Raw genomic sequence first — 23,363 nt, 5'->3', positions numbered from 1 at the left:
CCCTGGCCTTGTTCTCCAGTCTTTTGAGTGCAGCGCTATACTATGCTGTATCTAATAAAAGAGCTATGATCACTACCACCTCGCCTCATCGTTGAGTGGAACCCACTATATTATACCCCTTTTGCCCAGTTCATCTAACAAGGCCATACTGATAAAACCACTGTTTTGCTATAATTTCTGCCCCTTAATTTGATAACACATTCATCTCTCTTGGACATGTCTAAACTGACATGCCAAAGCTAGCCTTAACTTCACAAATAGATCATCTTTGGCATTCATCCACCCATTTCAGAAGGTCTTGGGCATTCATCCACCCTTCTTGTCATATTGCGACTGGAATTATTTTTTTTACCTTGAACAAGCGAATTTCATGGACTAACTTTGGGCATGTGCAGAGTATTTTCTTCACTGCGTCAGTAATCAACCCCCCCACCACCACTGTTTTATTGAAATACAAGTTTTCAACTATTTGAATGCAGTCACTTTTATATTCTTTTTTTTCTTCCCCACAAATGAAGACCCTAGTAAGAAGAAGAATTGCAGATTTATATCCCGCCCTTCTCTCTGAATCAGGGACTCAGAACGGCTTACAATCTCCTATATCTTCTCCGCCCACAACAGATACCCTGTGAGGTGGGTGGGGCTGGAGAGGGCTCTCACAGCAGCTGCCCTTTCAAGGACAACCTCTGCCAGAGCTATGGCTGACCCAAGGCCATTCCAGCAGCTCCAGGTGGAGCAGTGGGGAATCAAACCTGGTTCTCCCAGATAAGAGTCCGCACACTTAACCACTACACCAAACTGGCTCCACACACTTAACCACTACACCATTCAAACTTACCATGAACCCAGCAAGCTTCCATGACGGAGTGGGGATTCAAACCCAGGTCTTTCAGCTCCTAGCCTGACACTCTAACCACAATACGATGCTGGTTTCTAAGGCTCACTTTTGCTGCACCTTGTATACATAAGGCTGAAGTATCACTGAGCTGGCATTTGAAGTTTATAGACAAGAAACTGAGGGGTGCGCAGACATTACAGCTTTAGGATTACATCATTTTAAAAAATAGCAATGTGTGAATGAGACATAGCTCTTTGGAAACCAGTGAATGCTACAGCTCAGAGATGCACGTATCAAAGATCCAAGATGACCTGTTGAATGTGCATTCAGATGCATACCTTGGTTTGCTGCCATACTGGGAGCTGAATGGCCCTAAAATGCAAGTGATTGGTTTCTAATTATATTTGGCAGAATGGCAGGGGGCATTTCTCTTACTGAACCTCCAGGGCCCCTCCAGCTCTGCTGTTGTGAATATAGCTGAAGAATTCATCCATTAGTATGTTTGCTTCTTCCACTCGTAAAGCCAGAGGTGGCCAAACTTGCTTAATGTAAGAGCTGCATAAAATAAAGATGTTTAAGAGCCACAAGACATGAATGTCAGATGTTTGAGAGCCACAGGAAGGAAGGAAGGAAGGAAGGAAGGAAGGAAGGAAGGAAGGAAGGAAGGAAGGAAGGAAGGAAGGAAGGAAGGAAGGAAGGAAGGAAGGAAGGAAGGAAGGAAGGAGAGGTGGAAATAAAGCAACTTTAATTTTAAATGCATTCTCCAAGCTGCCAGCGGGCTTGGCTTGGGGAAGTGATTTAAAGAGATAAATGTCTTTCCCAAGCAGAACAACGAGGCGGTGGGGGCTTTGAGAGCCCCACAATATGTGTTAAAGAGCCACATGTGGCTCCTGAGCCACAGTTTGGTCACCTCTGCATAAAGCCAAATCCTAGAATCAAAAGAGAGCCTTGGAAGATTTGCACACCACACTGCAGCGGGAGTTTAACGATTAATTGCAGCCATTTCATTCATCTACATTTTAATTAAAATGTGCTTTCTTATCAGGATCTGAGGCTTGCTGAGGGATTGTATGAGCTGTGCGAGAGCATTTCTGAAACCCGTAATGGTCTAACATCACCCCCTTCCCTACTCACAGAGATAAAAGCTTTGCTTTCATAGAGACTTCCTAATAGTTTCATCTCATCAGCTGCAACTAACTGGTTTTCTATTAAGGCCAAAAGGCAGCCATTAATACAGAGAATCATCTTCTATCTCTCTCACCCTCCATAGGAAATAACATACAGCTGCAATAAGGCATTTAATGGGTTTCCTTTTAGTTGGAGAGGTACACAAGAAATAATACAAGAAAGAGCCCGATTTCTATTTTAACTAAAATTTCTGAACGGTGCCATAGTAAAAGCAGAACCCTGCCTTCTTAGGCTCCTCCCAACCATTCCAGCTGAACAGAGGTATGCCTGCCTGCCAATTCACATTTTTTGTTGTTGTTCAGTCACACAGTTGAGTCCAACTCTTTGCGACCTTATGGACCAAGTCACGCCAGGCCCTCCTGTCTTCCACCATCCTCCGAAGTCTACCTCAAATTTGTGTTAGTGACATCAGTAATGCTGTTCAGCCATAGCCATCTCATCTTTTGCTGTCTCCTGCTTCTTTTGCCTTCTATCATTCCCAGCATCAGGGTCTTCTCCAGGGAGTGCTCCCTTCTCATTTAGTGGCCAAAGTATTTGAGCTTCAGCTCCAGCATCTGACCTTCCAGGGAACAGTCAGGGTTGATTTCCCTTAGGATTGACTGATTTCATAGAATCATAGAGTTGGAAGGTACCTCTAGGGTCATCTAGTCCAACACCTTGCACATTGCAGGAAACTCACAAACACCTCCCCCTAAATTCATAGGATCTTCATTTGATCTTCTTGAAGTCCAAGGTGTGAGGAAAAGCCCCTCTTTCCGAACATCGTAGTTACCAGCCTGGTTGCCAAGGCACCTGGAGAAGTAACTCACACACGTCTGGCCAGAGAGTGCGGGTACACCTATCCAGGGGCATAAGGGACTTATGCAGTACAAGCAGCTATAACGCCACAAAAGGCACTCTAGACTGGTACAAGAGTGCCTACCAGCAGCACGAACGTCTTCCTGTTGTTTCGTGTATCAGCCATGGAGCGGAAGAGACTGCGCCACCAGGAGCTATCCAGGCGAACGGTTATGAAGCGCTGACCATGGAATCCACCGTGAAGGGCTAACACCACACGTAGCCATCTTCCCGCCAGGCTTGACTCCAGCTCATCCCAGCAGAAGGCTCACGTACACACCAGATGTCACCCCTGGCCTACAAGCAACCTACCCACCCCAGGAGTGGTTAATAGTCCAACTGCCACTTTCTTTGTTTAACGGAACTCTAGACAAACACTGGTGCCTAGAAGAAGACTAAAGAAGAGGAAGACCATCTTCAGCCAGAGCCAAGTTCCTTTGTACATGCTGGGTGTTACCTAGGCCACAATTAGACTCTCTATTGTCACCCTTTCAGATAAGTTCCCTAATCTTAAAGTGTTCCCCACCCAGTAGTCACTTCTATTCTTCTTTCCAACTGTCACTTTGGAGCCGCCCCCTGGTCCGTTTCAACCTGAAAGTTCTCTCAGGTATACAGGATCCAAGCAAGTCCATTGGTCAAGAGCAAGCACCCAATTAGGTGCCACCACTGAACTTTCTATTGGCTACTGCAGTAGTCCAGCCCTTATAGTCACTGCAGAGCCTCCCTTTCTCCTCCCTCGTACCTCCCCCCCCCAAGGGCTCAAGAGAGTTCTTATAATCTGTGGACTAGCTACCCACAGGTGTGCTTCTATCAGTATCCCAACTTCCGCTGCATAGATCCATCCCCGATTCTAAGGCCAAGTTTTGGGTCCCTTCTCCCACTTCCTCGCTTGTCGCCATTGGAGCCTTCCTTGAAGACTACGATAGGTAAATATCACCCTGTTTGTCTACCCATGTGTTCCTCTATCTATCTATCTATCATCCATCTATCCATCTATCTATCCATCCATCCATCCATCCATCCATCCATCCATCCATCCATCCATCCATCCATCCATCCATCCATCCATCTATCTATCTATCTATCTATCTATCTATCTATCTATCTATCTATCTATCTATCTATGTTTCCTAGGACTGAATGTGTGTTTTGATGAGTATTTTGTCTTGTATGGAAGCCTATATTTTCCTAATAAATTATAATTGATTTTACTAAATTAGAGTCCCTATTATTTTAAGCATTACTCTCTGGACGTGTATCTTGTATACATAGGTAAAAAGATCCTGAGTGAGCCAGGTGCCCACCTGACTAATTCCCCAACCTCGTTTTGAGGGCATTTTGGCTTACAAAGGGACTCTCAAGAGTCTTCTCCAGCAAAGATGCATTTTTACAGCATGGGGACGGCTCCTTAAGAGCTCTGGACCTACAAATGGCAGCTCCATGAGCTGCAGTTCTAAGCAAATAGTTCATAATTCCCCCCCCAAAAAAAACAATTAATCCCGCCTCATCAGGACACAGACAGAATAATTACAGTATAAGCAGCCCCAGACTCATTTAAAAACTTTATTCAACGGGGCTGTAATTATAACCTGTCCCTAATCCTTTAATTACTCCTGGCATTTGATGTATCGTGGGTTATACCATCTGATAAAGGGCAGGGGGGACACAGTATTCTCCGAGGCAACAAGCCGAACAGGCAGCAAAGGAATAGGAGATGGCTGTTAAATAAAATGCATGACCAAAAGTGGGAAAACCTGTGAGAAGAGCCATGACGGAGAACAGAGCTGGACAACAGAGCGCGGATATGCCTGTTAGTTCTCACCAAGAGTATGCGTATTTGTCTGCTTTGAGGCATTATTCTGAGGGGATATTTTATGACTCTCAGCAGCACACCTGAACTGGAACAACAACCAGCTCAGAGGACACCTGCGCCACAGCCAAATTGATTCAGCAGCTATTCCTTTGCCTCAAATCTGAAGAGAAAAAAAGGTCTCCCTTAGGACACCCTGACTGAACTACTACTCACAGAATTATTTGGAAGAAACCATAACATTTTTTTAAAAGTGATATAACAAAGGTCCCCAACTCCAGTTTAGGAAATTCCTGGAGATTTGGGGGCTGTGTCAAGTGATGGCAGAATCTGGGGAGCAGAGGGAATTTAGGGGGAATGGGGAAGATGAAGGCGTTGTTGTTGTTATACTGGATTTATATTCCACCCTTCACTCCAAATCTCAGAGTTTCAGAGCAGTTTACACCCTTCTTTTCCTTCCTCCCTCACAACAGACACCCTGTGAGGTAAGTGGGGCTGAGAGAGCTCTCCCAGAAGCTGCCCTTTCAAGGACAACTCGTCCGAGAGCTATGGCTGACCCAAGGCCATTCCAGCAGCTGCAAGTGAAGGAGTGGGAAATCAAACCCAGTTCTCCCAGATAAGAGTCCATGCACTTAACCACTACTGGCCCTGTAGAGCAGGGGTGTCAAACTCATTTGTTATGCGGGCCAGAACTGGCGTAAATGGAACTTTGTTGAGTCAGGCCATGCATATCATAAAATGTAATGCCAGGTAGTGAAGATACAAACTTTATAAAGGATACAGAGAAACACAATTAAAGATATTATTTTTTACTTAAAATACAAACATGCTTAAAACTCCTGCAATGTTTTGTTTAAAATGGAAAGGTGGGGGGAAAGTGGGATTTAGCAATGCAATTTTAAAAATAAAACATCAAGGAAAAGCACAAGGATTACAGTAGAAACTAAAAATAGAAACCAAAAATATTAAATCCTCTGGGTTTAGGAAAAGATGAAATGGCTGAAAAATGAAACTTAGCGCCACTCCATTAAATACATTGCAGCACAGACAAAACTGGAAGGAAAACACAGAACGGATTTTCCATTAAGGTCTCTGTGCACAGATACACTGCACAGAGACCTTAATGGAAAGTCCATTCCGCGTTTTCTTTGCAGCTTTGCAAAACCAGAATTGCTTCCTGCTTCAGCCTGCAAAGACAAGGAAGAAGGAGCTGGGGATTTCAGCAGCCTCAGAGCTTTAACGGGTGAGAACAAGAGGGGGATAAGAGAGCCCTGCAGACCTGATAAAAGTCCTGGATGGGCCAGTTCAGGCCCACAGGCCAGATATTTGACACCCCTACCCAAGCTACAATTTCTTCCAGGGGAACATCTCTGCACATGGGAGGTTGGCAGCCCTAGGGATAACTTCTTCGTACAGTAGATGAACATATGAAGCTGCCTTATACTGAATCAGACCCTCAGTCCATCAAAGTCAGTACTGTCTACTCAGACTGGCAGTGGCTCTCCAAGGTCTCAAGCTGAGGTTTTTCACGCCTCCTTGCCTGGACCCTTTTTAGTTGGAGATGCCGAAGATTGAACCTGGGACCTTCTGCTTACCAAGCAGATGCTCTACCACTGAGCCACCATCCCTCCCCTAATATATTCTCATGTTCAATCAGCCAAAGTATGATTTAAGAGGGCTTGAGTTTGATTTGCAAGAAACAGACAGATAAAACACACACGAGCAACTACGGGCTTTTTGTCAGGCCGAACCATCATCCAACCCATTCTACACTGTTCCACAACAACAAAAATTGGACATAACTAATCGCTGCCCTGCCTTGCAATATGTACTTTCATTGTTTCACTTCACAGCAGCTCTGACATTACGTAATGCTTTTCAATTAAGCAAGAGATCACATATTCCTGCTTCCATCTACCTCTCTGGTGGTTGTGCATAAGCTTTTTCGCTCCAGCATCTTTAGACACTCGTTTGGCACAACTAGAACAAAAAAAAAAAATCCAGATGAGAGGGAACAGCACGATCATAAAGAATGAATTATTTACAGGAAGATCAGCACTCCGAGTCACGTCAAGGGTTTGCTAATTGTATTTAATTGAAAGTTCCACGGCGAGACATACACAAGACGGTCTTCATACTTGTAACAAAGAAACCCAAGTGCTATTAAGCATTTACTGGCAAGACAGCTCAACCGATAGGGTAATGGGATGGAAAGCCAGCCACCTCTAGCTGGCAAGACAGTTAACAAAAGTCATTACGCAATAGCTCTCAGCTGACTTGCTCACCCCTATTCCAGTTTTTGAGCAAGTTTTCAGAATGAGGCCAGATAAAAAGGGAGAGGAAGAAGAAGTAGTATAGTGTCAACAGAAGTATAGTGTCCAGATCACGTGATGTGATGGTATTGCTTTACTCTGCTCTGGTAAGACCTCATCTGGAGTATTCTGTTCAGTTTTGGGCACCACATTTTAAGAAGGCTATAGATAAGCTGGAACGGGTCCAGAGGAAGGTGACGAAGATGGTGAGGGGTCTGAAGACCAAGTCCTATGAGGAAAGGTTGAAGGAGCTGGGCATGTTTAGCCTGGAGAGGAGGCGGCTGAGAGGTGATATGATCACCATCTTCAAGTACTTGAAGGGCTGTCATATAGAGGATGTGGAATTGTTTTCTGTGGCCCCAGAAGATCAGACCAGAACCAGTGGGTTAAAATTAATTCAAAAGAGTTTCCGGCTCAACATTAGGAAGAACTTCCTGAGCGTTAGAGTGATTCCTCAGTGGAACAGGCTTCCTCAGAAGGTGGTGGGCTCTCCTTCCTAGGAGGTTTTTAAACAGAGGCTAGATGGCCATCTGACAGCAATGAAGATCCTGTGAATTTAGGGAGAGGTGTTTGTGAGTTTCCTGCATTGTTCAGGGGGTTGGACTAGATGAGCCTAGAGTTCCCTTCCGACTCTTATGATTCTGAGACGAGATTGGATGTATACTCTGCCCTTCACTAGGAGTCTCAGAGTGTCTTACAATCTCCTTTCCCTTCCTCTCCCCGCAACAGACACCCTGTGAGGTAGGTGGGGCTGAGAGAGCTCTGAGAGGACTGCTCTTGAGAAAGCAGCTCTTTAAAAAACTGTGACTGACCCAAGGTCACTCAGCAGGTGCATGTGGAGGAGTGGGGAATCAAACCCGGTTCTCCCAGATTAGAGTTCACACACTTAACCACCCCAAACTGGCTTAATGCCTTCCCTTTGAGGTCTGCAAGGCACTGCAGTTTTATATGTATTAGGCTCTTCATAAATCTTTTGCTGCATGGCAACAAAAGATTTGAACTCATTTACTAGGAATTGACATTATGCAACACTTTGGTGAGACGCGATGGTTAGTTTTGGACTAGAACACCCAAGAGGACCTGGTTCAAATTTGCACAGAACACTGAAGATTGCTGAGTGACATTCAGTAGGCTTGTCATGTTCTCTCAACCTAATCTACCTCAAAAGATGATTGTAAGGATGAAGTGGGGAAGGGATAAACATGTGCACCACTCTGTGTTTCTTGGAGGAAGGTAGCCCAGAAAGGTAGAGGGATTGGGTCATTCTATTTCCCAAAACTCAAAGAAGGAAGTTCTACGAAAAGGTGGGAAGAAAAGGTGAAATGTTAGAACTCTGAAGTTATGCAGTGTCAGCTCTGGTTAGTATTTGGATGGGAGACCACCAAGGAAGATCAGGATTGCTACCAAGAGCAAGGCAATGGGAAACCACCTCTGCTTCTCTCTTGCCTTGAAAACCTCATGGGGGTCACCATAAGTCAGGCGCAACTTGACAGTACTTTATTGTGTACCAGAACAAAGTATGAGTCCAGTAGCACCTTTAAGACCAACAAAGTTTAATTCTGGGTATAAGCTTTTGTGTCCACACACACTTCTTCAGATACATTGAAACAGACATCATCAACCATTGCATATAGGTGGTGAAGGGGTTAGTTGCCAGGAAGGGCTAATTAGGGTCAAGATGCATAAGTAATTTAGCAATAAGTATAGTTAAGATTGGATTAAAGCAGTTGGTAAGACCTGTGAATAGCAGCAAATTAGCACACAGAAAATAAAAGTTAACAGATGTGCGAACTGAGTGACTTAGCATGTGTGGTGAGAGAATAAACCGACATCTCTGTTAAGCCCTGGGGGTTCCATTGTCCTGCATGGTGTACTTGTAATTATTATGTACCTTTTTTTAATCGATGAAACAGACACATTACATATTAAACTAATTCAGTAGTACAGTCCATGTTTTGCATCAGAAGGTCCCAAATTCAATCACAGGTAGCAGGAAACACCACTCTCTGCTTGTTGGTTTTGGCCCAACCTTTTTGAACAACAGAAAACAACTCCACAACGTCCTCTATAGACAGTCCTTCAAGTACTTGAAAATGGTGATCAGATCACCTCTCAGTTGTCTCCTTTCCAGGCTAAACATGCCCAGCTCCTTCAGCCTTTCCTCATAGGACTTGGTCTTCATACCCCTCACCATCTTCATTGCCCTCTTCTGGACCCGTTCCAGATTGTCTATATCCTTCTTAAATTGTGGAGCCCAAAACTGAACAAAGCACTCTACGTGCAGTCTAACGAGAGCAGAGTAAAGCTATACCATCCCTTCACGTGATTTGGACACTATATTTCTGTTGATACAAAACATTTATCCCGTTAAAATTCATTTTGCTTTAGTCCAGTTTTCCAGTCTGTCAAGATCACCCAGTATCTTGATTCTGTCTTCTAATGGCTTTGCTACCACTCCAATTTAGTATCATCTGCAAATTTAATAAGCATTCCCGCTATTCCTTCATCCAAATAATTTATAACGATGTCAGAGGATGTAGTGATGGTCACAGGAATCAACTGCCTTAAAAGAGGATTCAATAAATTCATGGAGGGTAATATCAATGGCTATTAGCCATGGGTGGCTGAGGGGAACCTCAACATTCAAAGGCAGTCAGCCTCTGAATCTCAGAGCCAGGAGGCAACATTAGGGGAAGGCCTCAGTCTCTATGTCCTGTTGCTGGATCTCCCTCCAGAGGAACTGGTTGGCCACTGTGTGAGACAAGATGCTGGACTAGATCTGGAAATCTTGCTGATCTTTAAAGGTGTGACTGAAGACAGTCCCAGAAAGACTGGTCTATCCGGCAGGGCTGTTCTTATGTACTGAACACCGACCCACCTTGGACTAATTGGACAAAAGAGCTTCCACTCAACATTAGGAAGAACTTCCTGACTGTTAGAGCAATTCCTCAGTGGAACAGGCTTCCTCGGGAGGTGGTGGGCTCTCCTTCCTTGGAGATTTTTAAACAGAGGTTAGATGGCCATCTGACAGCGATGAAGATCCTGTGAGTTTGGGGTAGGTATCTGTGGGTTTCCTTCATTGTGCAGGGGGTTGGACTAGATGACCCTGGAGATCCCTTCCAACTCTATGATTCTAATTCCACTCTAACTTCCTTGTACTGGCTCTGGTTCTCATCTCCTGTGGCTTCCTTCTTATTTTGCAGCCAGCCGTCTCAAGAGACCATTATGCTGGCACCTGTGGACATACTCCCCTCTTCCCAACGCACCAAACACCTATCCCCATTCTAAGCAAGTGTGGAATTTTCCAAGTGTTAACATTTGGTTTTTTAAAAATAAGCAATTCACCATCAGGACCGTAATACATGCAAGGGTTTTTTTTAAACAGGAACGCAGTTCCGGCTGGCTTGGCATCGGGGTGTGTGGCCTAACATGCAAATGAGTTCCTGCTGGGCTTTTTCTACAAAGAAAGCCCTGTGGGAAACAACAGTGATGTCAGGGGGTATGGCCTAATATGCAAAAGAGTTCCTGCTGGACCTCTTCTACAAAAAAGCCCTGTGTGAATCAATGGTGATGTCAGGGGTGTGTGGCCTAATATGCAAAAGAGTTCCTGCTGGACTTTTCCTACAATAAAAACCCTGTGCAAAACAATGGTGATGTCAAGGGTGTGTGGTCTAATATGCAAAAGAGTTCCTGGCTGGGCTTTTTCTACAAAAGAAGCCCTGCGTAAAACAATGGTGATGTCAGGAGGTGTGGTCTAATATGCAAATAAGTTCCTGCTGGGCTTTTTCTACCAAAAAAAAAAGCTCTGGATACATGTAAACGTGTTAACATCTTTTATTTTGCCAACAGCTTTGCATCCGCCACTCAGCCTGCCTGTGTTTTTTTTTTTAAACACACACAAATATAAATAAATAGCAGCGATAAATCTCATACAATCTTTTCAGAGGCTTTAAAAAAATGACATTCCACTCAAATCAAGATGTACCATTTTTTAAAAAAAGAAAGAACGCATACATACATCCCAAAAGGGGGGAAACGAGTACATTTCAACACAGCCGGAAGACGGCAGCACCACCATCAACTCCAGCAATGTCACTTTGCCATTTGCATTCAACCCAGAACCAGAACAGATGGCAATAATATTCATAAAATACAAAATTTTGTGAAATCAAACATTCGTATTGCATGGTTAGAGCATTATATTTTCTCTACTAACTAAGGCCCCCGCATGTTTACAATCCGATACGTTCCAGAAAGACCAGCAGGCTCCATGAAGCCCAAGGTGACAATTAACTAGCCGAGGGTCTCACCCTTGCCGTACAGGCTGCATGGCTGTGACTCGTGGAGAAAAATCACTAAGCATCCCTTCCCAGTTCAAGAAGGAACATGACAGTGAGCTCAGGATTCGCTTATATTCCTGGCCTCAATTTCTCCCCACACCTCTTGTGTTTCTACGGTCTCCCAAGATAGAAGGGTCGCCGGTTGGCTAGAAGCTGCCATCGAGGAAAGGAGAGGATCACGGAGTTGGCACGTAGGCGGCTTTTTTGCCAGAAGGGTTCTGGGTGATCTGTTGCGTTGCAAGGCCTGATTCCGATGCACGCTGCAGGGATGAAGTTCTCTTTGCCAAGGGCAAACAGACACAGACGCTACAGCCTCGACGTTTCAAACCAAGCGCTCTCCTCTCCTCCCGCAACCAAAGGAGCTCTGTCAGACGCAAGAGACGCTAGAGCGGTTGCTTCCACATGAAACGGGTGCTAGGACATAATCCCAAAGACAGGATTGTGACGGCAAATGCTAGGGCCGTATTCTTCGTAATCTTTCTTGGTGTGGCACACTTGGAAGAACTCTGGCTGAGGAGGGTAAAGGGGAAAAAATACAAAGAGAAGAAGCCCGTGTGAAAACCTTATGCAAAACCAAGACAAAAATCATTTTCAGCTGGAACCGACAGTGAATATATGAAGCTGCCTTCTACTGAATCAGACCTTTGGTCCATCAAAGTCGGTATTGTCTGCTCAGACTGGCAGCGGCTCCCCAGGGTCTCAAGCTGAGGTTTTTCACACCTATTTGCCTGGACCCTTTTTAGTTGGAGATGCCGAGGATTGAACCTGGGACAAACAGGTTGCTTACCTGTAACTGATGATCTTCGAGTGGTCATCTGTGCAGTCACACACATGGGTCTTGCCGCAGGCAACGGATCCATTCCTCGGAGCTCCAATAGCTCGTTTATAACGTCTTTTGGCGCGCTTTCCTCCCGCTCTGGGGAGCAGGCAGCGACCGCGCATGCCTGGAGCGGGGGGAGAGCGCCCCTTCCACTCAGTTTCTTCCAGCCGCCGCCGGCAATGACACTGTAAGTTTACGGAAGAATCACAGGAGGCCAGCAGCGGGGAAGGCTGGGTGGGCGTGTGTGACTGCACAGATGACCACTCGAAGATCATCAGTTACAGGTAAGCAACCTGTTTATCTTCTTCGTGGTCTCTGTGCAGTCCCACACATGGGTGACTAGCCAGCTGGATGGACTGGAGGAGGGCGCTGGTAAAGAAAAAGGTTAGTCACAGGAAAAATCAAATCACATGCAATCACGCAATCAACCATCATGTGACGTGGTCTGCAGTGTAAAGATGGAAGCGGATGCACTCACCCCTGGCTTCAGAGGAAGATGGATCTGAGGACCGCTTGGCCGAAGGAGGCGTCACGTCTCGCACGAACGTCCATCGCATAATGGGAGACGAACGTGGATGGAGAGGACCAGGATGCAGCCGCACAAATGTCCTCTAGAGACACGCCTTGTAGAAAGGCCGAAGACGTGGAGACCGCTCTAGTAGAGTGGCCCTTAAGGCCGTCGGGCAAAGGCTGTTTAGCCAGTTCGTAGCACAACCTGATGGCACTGACTACCCACTTTGACAGACGTTGGGTAGAAATTTTAAGACCCCTGTGGGGGTTTCCGTAGGCCACAAACAGATTAGGGTCCTTACGGAAAGGTTGTGTACGATCAAGGTAGAAGGATAACGCCCTTCTAACGTCCAAGGAATGCAGGGCTCGTTGTCCCTGGTCGGATGGGTTGGAGAAGAACGTTGGTAGAGAAGTTGAGGTTGATAAGTGGAACTGGGAGACAACCTTAGGCAGGAACGCAGGGTCCGGTCGCAAAACAACTTTGTCCTTGTGGAAAATGGTGTAGGGAGGATCGTAGCGGAAAGCGCATAAGTCACTTGCCCGTTTGCCCGAGGTGAGGGCTACGAGTAATGCTGTCTTCCAGGAAAGGAGATTGAGGTCTATGGTAGCCATAGGCTCAAAAGGGGCTTTCATCAAGCAGGAAAGGACTAACGATAAACTCCATGTCGGAACAAATGGTTTAACCGGTGGGTTGAGGTGCAACAAGCCCTTGAGAAAGGACTTTGATAAGGGATGGGAGAACACAGTCTTGCCATCGATCGGCTTGTGGAAAGCAGAAACCGCAGAAAGGTGAACCTTCACAGAGGAATAACAGAGTCCGGATTTCTGTAGGGAAAGTAGGTAGTCCAGAATTAGGGGAAGTGGAGCCGTTTCCGGCTGCAGCTGAGAAGATGTTGCAAAGGAACAGAAGCGCTTCCATTTACGCTGATAAGAAAGTCTGGTGGAAGGCTTTCTTGCGTTGAGGATGACATTGGCTACTTCTGTAGAGAGGAAGGTGGCCGTATTCTCCAGGCGGTCAGGGCCAGGACCCGAGGGTTGTGATGAAGAACCTGACCGTTGGCTTGAGAGAGGAGGTCGCCCGCAGGAGGAAGCCGGCAGTAAGTGTGGCGTGACAGTTGAAGCAGCCTCGTGAACCACGGTTGCCGAGGCCACCATGGCGCAATGAGGATGCAGTCTGTGCCATCCCGAGTTATTTTCACCAACACACGTGTCAGAAGGGGGGTTGGTGGAAAGAAGTAGTGAAGGGGACCTGTCCAATCGTGCAGAAAGGCGTCGTTGCCCCTCCTGCAATAAAACTGAGGACACTTGGCATTGTTCCTGGATGCAAAGGCGTCCACCTCGGGTGTTCCGAAGCAGCGGAAGATGCTGCGAAGGTAGGTCGGAGTGATGGACCATTCGTGGTCGTCTATCCGAAACCTGCTGAGGGAATCGGCCAAGGTGTTCTCCACACCGGGGAGATGAATGGCAGTCATAAATATGTTGTGTTTGACACACCATTCCCAGAGCAGTACGGCTATACGACAGAGACGGAGGGATCTGGTGCCCCCTTGCTTGTTTATATAATAAACAGTCGCCATGTTGTCCGTAGAGATCTGGACATGCTGGCCCTTTATTAATGGGAGAAATGATTGAAGAGCTCTGTGCACCGCGATCAGTTCTAAGCAGTTTATGTGCATGAGTCTCTCGGTGGTCGTCCAAAGCCCTCTGACAGTTTTGTCCTCTAGGTGGGCTCCCCATCCCCACTTGGAGGCATCTGTTGTTATAGTGGTCGTAGGGGAAGTCGGTAGAAACGGCTTGCCCTCTAGTAGATTGTTGGGCACAGTCCACCACGTGAGAGATAGAAGCGCTCTCTGTGGGATAGTGAGCAGAGCAGCTTGCGGTTGCGTTTGAGGGTTGTAGGCTCGAACAAACCAGATCTGCAGTTGTCGCATTCGCAGTCTGGCAAATCGAAGGACAGATGTCGTTGCAGCCATAAGGCCCAGCAGGCGTTGGATTGTGAACGCAGACTGACGGGGTTGCTGTTGAACTGCCTTGGCTAGGGCAATAATAGTGCATGCCCGATCCTCTGGGAGAAAAGCTCGATGCAGGGAGCTGCAGAGAAGGGCGCCTATAAACTTGAGGTCCTGGGTAGGTGTGAGGTGCGACTTTGATGTATTCACGCGGAGACCCAGGGAGCTCAGAAGAGTGAGAGCTGTGTCGAGGTTGTGCTCCAATTGCTGTTGTGTCGGGGCCACCAGGAGCCAGTCGTCGATGTACGGGAAGACTGGAATGTTCCGAGTGCGAAGTGCAGCTGCCACAACAGCCATGCACTTGGTGAACACGCGGGGCGCAGTGGAGAGGCCGAAAGGTAGGGACACATATTGGTAGTGGTCCCGGCCCATGGCAAATCGTAGATACTTCCGATGTTGAGGTCGGATTGTCACATGGAAGTAAGCGTCCTGAAGGTCTAGGGAAGCCATCCAGGAATTCCTGGGGATAAGAGGCAGAATGGACTGCAGGGAGATCATTCTGAACTTCCTGTATGCGATGTGCTTGTTGAGCTTCCTTAGATCTAGAATGGGACGCCTTCCTCCATCCCTCTTGGGGACAAGGAAGTATCTTGAATAGAAGCCTGTCCCCCGATGGAGGGGGGGAACGGGCTCTATGGCTTCCTTGTGGAGCAAGTCCAGGATCTCCTGACGGAGGAGGGGAGAGGGGGGGGTAGCTGTGAAATAGTGGTGGCGAGGTGGAGAAATGAACTCGATTGCGTAACCTAGACGCACGATGGTCAGCACCCAGGAGTCGGTTGTTATCGAGATCCAAGTCGGAAGGAACGGTGACAGACGTGTGTTGAAGAACGGTACGGGGGAGTCAAAGAGACTGTTTAGAAGGAAGGGAGGGTTTTTTGGCCTGTTGTGACCGCGGTCTTTGTTGAAACTGCGGTTTCTGCTGGCCAGTCTTCCTCTTCCAGAAGTCGGTACGCTTAGGTGACCCTTGGCGTCTTTGAAATGATGGTCTCCAGGGCTTTGCACGGTTGGGACGCTGGGAAAACGGTTGGGAAACTCCCAAGCGCTTGGCACGTTTGCGGCCATCATCCACCGAGGCTAAGACTTCGTCAGTAGAAGCATGGAAAAGGCCGAGGCCATCGAAGGGAAGGTCTTCTATTTTTTGTTTAATGTCCGGTTGTAGATTTGTGGACCTCAGCCAGGCGTGGCGTCGTAAGGCAACAGAGGATGCAAAAACCCTGGACGAGCAAGAAACAGCATGGCGTATGGTGTTGATCTGTTGCTTGGACACTCTAGATAGCTCTGATACCAAGCCGGAGGCCGTTCTTTGGGAGGGTTCAGGAAGGGCGGAAATAAGAGGCGTAAATTGGTTAGCCAAGTTGTAGACATAGGCTGAAAAGTAGGCTAAATAATTGTTTAGTTTAGAATTTGTAGAGGCAAGGCCGAAAATTTTTCTTGCCAGGGTGTCCAATTTCCTGCCTTCACGGTCAGGAGGTGTCGGATGTCTGGATGGTTTAGCCTTAGTGGCTGAGTGCACGATAATGGAGTTGGGCGCCGGATGAGAAGCAAGAAATTTAGCCTCAGGAGCGTGAACTCTGTAGAGAGAGTCAAAGCGTTTCGCGGTAGGTGGAACCGAGGCAGGTTTGTCCCAGGTTTCGCGGAGGCCTTCGAGGTGTACCGGGAGCATGGGAAGAAGCGAGCCCGGTGGAAAGTCCGTTTGCACGAGGTCGTGTACAAGGTCAGAGACCTTAGGTGAGTCCGACGGAAGAGTAATGTTGAGGGCTTCGGCCATGGTTGTAATTAGGTGGAGATAGGCCTTGGACGCATCAGATGGAGATAGTCGGGGCTGTGGTACCGAATCCGAGGCTACCGAGTCAGGACGGTCCTCGGAGTCTGAGGATGCTGACGATTCCGGGTCGGAGTGGGAATCCTCACCCGAGGGAGAGTGCGGGGGTCGGATCGGGTCCGAAGGAACAGGTTGAGATTTCATCGTCTGAGCAGGTTGGTCTGTAGGAGTGGAGACCGGAGGAGCAATCGCGGCCGAGGCTAATGGAGTGCGCGGTCTAGCGTCCTCTGTCTGGTAGTGGTCCCGGGGTCGCTGTCGATCAGAGTGACGAACAGATTCCCGAAGCCTTTCGCGGAGTCGAGGGGAATAGCGAGAGTAGTCCGGCTCTCGGATCCGATCCCGAGGATAGGCATGTTCACGGGTCCGATCTTGGTCACGGGGTGGAGAAGAGAGGTCATGGTCGAAGCCGCGGGGGCGTGACTCTCGGGTCCGATCCCGGGAGTAATCACGGCGTGGAGAATCGCGGAGTCGTCGAGAAAAGTCACGGAGTCGATCACGGGGTCTAGGAGAGTCCTCGTATTGGTACGGGGAATAACCTGAGCCCTCAAGAGAAGGAGAACGAGAAGGACGATGAAAGCGAGAGTGGTGCCGGTCGTATCTGGGGGCATAATAGTCCCGATAATAATCAGAGGAGTCGGAGTCTCGGCGCCGGCGCGGTGATCTGGAGCGAGCCTTGAGCGGTGACCGGGATCGTAGTCGACGTGAGGGTGAGCGAGAGCGCCCCTTGTTTGAGGCCTGAACGGCCGAGTCCTTGTACAGGGGAGAAATCCCGACGTCTCGGAGGTCCTTATACAGGGGAGAAATCCCGATATCGCGGAAGGATCCGATTCGAAGCGGGGGTTTCAGGTAGGTCTGGGTAGACTCACTAGTAAGATCGGGTTCAAGGAAGTCGGTCGGGACCACGCTGTGCACCGAGGGCGAACGAGAGTGGACCGGTATGACCTCAACTGCTGTAGATGTGTGAGGCGTCAGTTGGGGCATGTCGGTGATGACGTCCGACGGAGTCGTCAACTCAAGCGGAAGAGCAGGCTGAGTTGGAGTCACAGGATCCATGGAGGTCGATGTCGAAATTGGAGGCTGAGGCTTCTTGGGAGCCAAGTGCGCGTGGAGTTTCCTCGGACCCGAATCGGCCGATCCGGGATGACGAGACTTTTTGTGCGCCGGACCCGTGGGTTCCAGGTGGCGCGATTTCTTCGAAGCCTTATGGCCGGTCTCGGCGTGCTTCGAAGATTTTTTATCGGACTTGTGTTTCTGTTTAGCGAGAGACACGTCCGTAGAAGCCGAATCTCCCGCTTGTTGTTGGGGAGGCGGCGAGCCCGATGTGGGCATAGCCCTTAAGGACAACTCGACCAGGAAACTCCGGAGCCTTGCCGCGCGGTTTTTTCGGGCCTGCTTTCCGAAATTCGCACAATGAGGGCAGGAGTCGACTCGGTGAGATTCCCCCAAGCAAAAAAGGCAGTGGCTGTGGCCGTCTGTAGTAGGGATTTTGGTCCCACAGCGCGTGCACTTTTTGAAGGTAACTTTCCCTTCCATGCGCCCCGGACAAGGGAGGGGGGGGAAGGGAGAAAAGGGGAAAGAAAGCGCAGAACGGGTTTTTTTTTTTTGTTTTTTGTTTTTTTGGGACGAAAGAGAAGATATAAGAGATAGAAATACGATACCAGTGAAGGAGGAAAGAAAGCGGATGAAGTAACAGACGAGCTAAGGAGGAACGCAGCGAGGGAGGTGTTGTCCGGGCGGCGGTAGGAAAGAAACTGAGTGGAAGGGGCGCTCTCCCCCCGCTCCAGGCATGCGCGGTCGCTGCCTGCTCCCCAGAGCGGGAGGAAAGCGCGCCAAAAGACGTTATAAACGAGCTATTGGAGCTCCGAGGAATGGATCCGTTGCCTGCGGCAAGACCCATGTGTGGGACTGCACAGAGACCACGAAGAAGATCTTCTACTTACCAAGCAAATGCTCTACCACTGAGCCACCATCCCTCCCTGTACCAGTGGCACTTAAGAAGCCAACAAGATTTTGAGCGATGTGAGCTTTTAAGAACCAACGCTCTCTTTGTTAGATACCAGAGAAAAGCTTTGGCTTTCGAAAGCTCAAACGCTACAGATCTTGCGGTCTCTAAGAACTGCGTTACTCCAATCTATCTCTTCTACTGCAGACTAGCACGGCTACGCTGAGACTACCCACACCACAGATACCAAGGAAAGCAGTAGAAGAAAAGAAGTAGGCTTTTATACTCCGCTTTCCTCTACCTTAAGGGACCTCAAAGCAGCTTACAATCTCCTTCCCTTCCTCTCCCATCAACAGGCACCTTGTGAGGGAGGTGGGGCTGAGAGAGCTCTCAGAGAGCTGCTCTTGAGAGAACAGCTCGCAAAGATCTGTGACTGACCCAAGGTCGCCCAGCAGCTGTATGTGGAGGAGGAGGGGGGAATCAAACCCGGTTTCTCCAGATTAGAATTGACCGCTCTTAACCACAACAACACACTGGTAGTAGAAAACGTGCACCATGAGGACCCAGTGCAGCCGCTCTAGCACAGGTTTAAACACCACCATTTGCTGTGGAAACAGCAACAGCAGTAAGGTCCATGACACACCTGTGGGGCCTCAGCATCACGCATGTGAAAAAGCCGGTCCAGGCTCTGGGTGTGTTCACACTTCACTAGATAATGCATTTTGCCGGGCCCATGGGAAGCAAGCTCAACTCCAGTGATGCCGCCACCAACTCAAGGGCTCCAGGGGGGAAACTGGCCTTGCACACCAAGCAAGACTGGTCAAGTATGCCATTGTCTTTGTATGGGTACCATTGTTTGGCATGGGCACTAGTTTTGCTAAGCGGGGGAGAAAATATGAATGCATCACTTCAGGTGACAAATTAAAGACAGGAGAATACAGCATGGAGGCTGCATATTCATGTAAATTCAGAGCATGCCCAGGAAGGGAAAGAACACAGAGCTGTAGCTGAACCGCTATGGAAGTTGGGGTGGGGGGTGGGAATCTGGACCAGGGGTGACCAAACTTGTTTAACATGAGAGTCGCAGAATAAACAACAGATGTTCAAGAGCTGCATGACATGAACATCAGATGTTTGAAGGCAGGGAGGGAGGGGGAGAGGAAGATGGGGAGGGAGAGGTGGAAAGAAAGCAACTTTAACTGCCAGCTCACTTGGCTTGGAGAAGTGATTTAAAGAAACAAATGCCTTCTCCTAGCCAGCTGATGGAGCGGCGGGGGCTTTGAGAGCCACAACATATGTGTGAAAGAGCCACACATGGCTCCTGAGCCACAGTTTGGCCACCCCGGTCTGGACTGTGCACAAGAGACTGGAGCAGGATGCTCCCTGGATCTCTTCCAGCACCACTGTTCAGCCCCAGAGAGACTTCATGGGACACATACTGTTGATGCGAGCATGGAGCCTCCGAACCAGACTGCGTAGCGCTGCATGTGGTGACTGATGACTTGCACATCCACAGGCTTGGGCTGCAAAACAAACACAACCGCTGGTTCAGTAATCATCAAAAACAGTGCTGGAGAGCAACAGACCAACGATCCCTCTCCCAGCACCGCTTCTCTGGCCCAAGAAAGGTTTACGGGCTCAACCCCGCATCTCAAGAGCCTGCAGCTGGAGGGAGGGAGGGAGGGAGGGAGGGAGGGGAAGTCTCAATACCCAGCCGTGCAAAAGTGCCAGCATTTCTGCTGGTGGACGCCTCACCTGCCCAGCAGAGATGGCTGCATCCCACTGTCCAGTTACAGTGCCCTCTTGCTCCGAGTCCTGTACTTTGCTGTCAGGCCCCCAGAGCTTCAAGTTGCTTCTGCATCGTCTCTGGAGGAAGGAGCCCTCCCTTCCCCACAATGACCCATTTCCTGCTGACAGAATCTGCCTCCAGGGGCATTTCGCAGGGGGCCACCACGAAATATTTTGAAACAAAGCAAACTGCAGCATCTCCACCAGGACTCCAGAAGAATCCACCAAGGGAGGAAATCGGTCTCTACGCTCCTCCCCACTTGATTACCCACCCCCCTCGCCTGCCTGGTACTTTCAGCCGACAGGATGCAAAGCTCATCTCCTGACTCCTTCATGTGCTTCTGAAAGCCATAGATTAGTAAAGTAAGAGCCACACAGAATAAATGTCAGATGAGAGAAGGAGGGAAGAAGGGAAGGAAGGAAGGAAGGAAGGAAGGAAGGAAGGAAGGAAGGAAGGAAGGAAGGAAGGAAGGAAGGAAGGAAGGAAGGAAGGAAGGAAGGAAGGAAGAGAGAAGGGGGAGGGAGGGAGAGCTGGAAAGAAAGCAAGTTTAACTTTAAATGCCTTCTCCAAGCTGCTGGCTGGCATGGCTTGGAGAAGTGATTTAAAGATACAAATGCCTACCCAAGCTGGGTGATGGGGGCTTCGAGAGCCACACAATACATGTGGAAGAACCACATGTGTCTCCCAAGCTGCAGTTTGGCCACCCCTCCATAGATACTGTTTTGCCTCAGCCTTAGCAAGCTCAGCACCAGACAGTGGCTTGAGCCAATGGTCTCAACGCTCCAGTAAAAGTGTCTCTTGGTTTATGAGCTTCATTAGCAGTGACATGTGCGCTCACCTGGCTCATTGGCAGTTTTTTAATAGGCAGTAAAACTGCTTACCTTTATCCGACCACCGCTCAGCACCTCGCTGGCTTTCAGTCGCGCGTCCACGACTCTTTTCAAGTCTCTCTGCAGCCGGCGTCCAAAATCCCTGAACATCGTGGATCCTCCTGAAAGAACTACATTCTACAGGGCAAAGAAAGAACATTTTTTTCCTCCCTTGAGGTTTTACAAACCAGAACTGGCATAGAGCGCATGGTTAATTCAAACCTATGGGAATACCCTACTAGAAAACCCTGCAAAGCCCTGCCTTGAGATAAACATTCAGACAGAAAGGAGATTAATATCCAGGCAGAAAGGTGATAACTGAGTGGCATTGCACTTGGATGCATGGCAAAATGGGCCACGTCTCTGGCTGGTGCTGTAAGGCCAGTGTTTCTCAGCTTGTGGGTCAGGACCCAAAAGTAGGTCGCAAAGCCTCCGCAAGTGGGTCACGGGCCAGCCTTCCCTCGTGGCAACTCCTTTCCTTGCCATATCCTGGAAATGGAGCCCTGGCCCTGCAAACAGTGTCTTCTGTTTTTTTTTTCTTCACCGCCTATACCTGTCAATCAAGTACAAGACGTCCTGATGTTCATCAGAGTGAGAATCTTGGAGGAGGATGCAAGTGAGTAACAGAGGAGAAGGCGGTCAAAGGCTGGGACGTCACCTCCATCAGCAAAGCCTGCAGATGTTGGAATGCCAGCGGCCTGGAGTTCATAGCAGGGGGCAGCTTTGTGTGATGTTTGTTGCTTTCTCAAAACACATCTGGGCAGCCACTGTTGGAAATGGGAAGCTGAACTAGATGGGTGCCATAGGTCATAGTTCGCCTAGGTGCCAAAGAACCTTGAGCCAGCCCTGGAAGGGTGATCGAACCAATTCAATTTGGACTTGCGGGTCACCATACCAAAAAGGCTGGGAACCCCTGCTGCAAGCAGATCGGACAGCCTATTGGCGCCGCATGAGTCTGCTGTATGCTTAAAACCAATCTGGGTGTCTATAAACCTGTCCTCAGCTAACGGAGCTAGGCATGCGCACACTTTCTCACTCAAGACCAATGTTCCCTCTAAGCAGCAGAATCTTGTGAGCAAAAATTCTACTTTGTGAGCAATTGGAATTAAAACTGTGAGCGACTGCATGAATTAGTGTGCTCTGGAGCCATTTTTTTCCTGAGCTAAGACAAAAATCTGTGAACTGGAAGCTAAAAATCTGTGAGCTAGCTCATACTTACTCAGCCTAGAGGGAACACTGCTCAAGACTTACGAAAGAGCAACTGAAAGCCTGTTGAGAGGGAAGGGCTACAAGCCTGGAGGAGCTCAGAATACACACGGCAGGCCTCGGATTCAGTGGGAGCTCACAGGAGCACAGCTCCTGAACCTTTCTGAGAGTTCCTCCTCCTCCGTCTGAGAGTTCCACCTCCTTGTCCATTGAATAGTAGGTGCAGCTGCATAACAATCCCTGGATGAGCTCCACCACCTATTTTTCTGCAAAATGACCCCTGACACAGAGTAAGTTCATACTGACCATTTAAAGCAGGGGTGTCAAACTCATTTGTAGGAGGGCCGGATCTGACATAAATGAGACCTTGTTGGGCTGGGCTGTGTCAGGCCGTGTACCTATTTAAGATCAGGTAGCAGAGATAGAAACTTTTTAAAGGACACCGACAAACACGACTAAAATAAAACATGCTTAAAACATTAGCACTTGTTGGTCTTAAAAGTGCTGCCTTTGTATTTCTCCCCTGGGATCCAGGGAACTGGGCAAAGGAAGCTCTGGGTCTTCCCTCCCTCCCCAGGGGACCAGAAGAGGAAGGAGCCTCAACCAATGGAGAAAATTGAGGTTTTTCTCTATAGCTCCTGTGCGATTGAGCAAGCCTTGCAAAGCAAGTTGAGATGCAGAGGGAAGCAAGAGAGGGAGAAGGAAGCAGACAAGAGCCAGTTGCTCAGGGGCCTGATAGAAAGCCTCAGGGGGGCTGATTCGGCCCCCGAGCCACATGTTTGACACCCCTGCTCTAAAGCAATTTTTAAAACTAAGCATCTGAGATCCTTGCTACTGTAAACATGCAAAGAGCATCTCAGCGACTCCCACAGCTTCCTTGAGCTGCACACACACAACTCCTTCTGGGGAGAGCTTCTGTCAGTGCTAAACACCACACAGGGAAAAGCCTTATACGCCAGCACAGAGCCACGTACCCTGAAAGGGAGCTGGCTGTTTCACAAGTCAAAGTGTCTTCTTCGCCCTCTTATTGGAACTGCGGGGAATTGAAGCCTGCTTTTGATGAGGGGACCA

General features: G+C 48.5%; 1 protein-coding gene across 2 annotated transcripts in view; it reads right to left on the bottom strand.

Moving 5' to 3' along the window:
• Nucleotides 1-10,803: 10,803 nt before the first annotated feature.
• ACTR3B (actin related protein 3B) overlaps nt 10,804-23,363 on the bottom strand; it is a 55,019-nt gene continuing 42,459 nt past the window's right edge. For both annotated transcript variants that reach the window (XM_060248035.1, XM_060248036.1), the window contains 3 exons: nt 21,099-21,224; nt 19,868-19,951; nt 10,804-11,835 (listed from right to left, as the gene is read on the bottom strand). In XM_060248035.1, the coding sequence (XP_060104018.1) occupies nt 11,740-11,835; nt 19,868-19,951; nt 21,099-21,224 (306 nt within the window). In that variant the 3' untranslated portion in view covers nt 10,804-11,739. The remainder of the gene's footprint in view (nt 11,836-19,867; nt 19,952-21,098; nt 21,225-23,363) is intronic.

This window comes from Heteronotia binoei, chromosome 10, assembly GCF_032191835.1.
Source record: "Heteronotia binoei isolate CCM8104 ecotype False Entrance Well chromosome 10, APGP_CSIRO_Hbin_v1, whole genome shotgun sequence".
NCBI lineage: Eukaryota > Metazoa > Chordata > Lepidosauria > Squamata > Gekkonidae > Heteronotia > Heteronotia binoei.
This window is presented reverse-complemented; position numbering and strand designations above follow the sequence as displayed.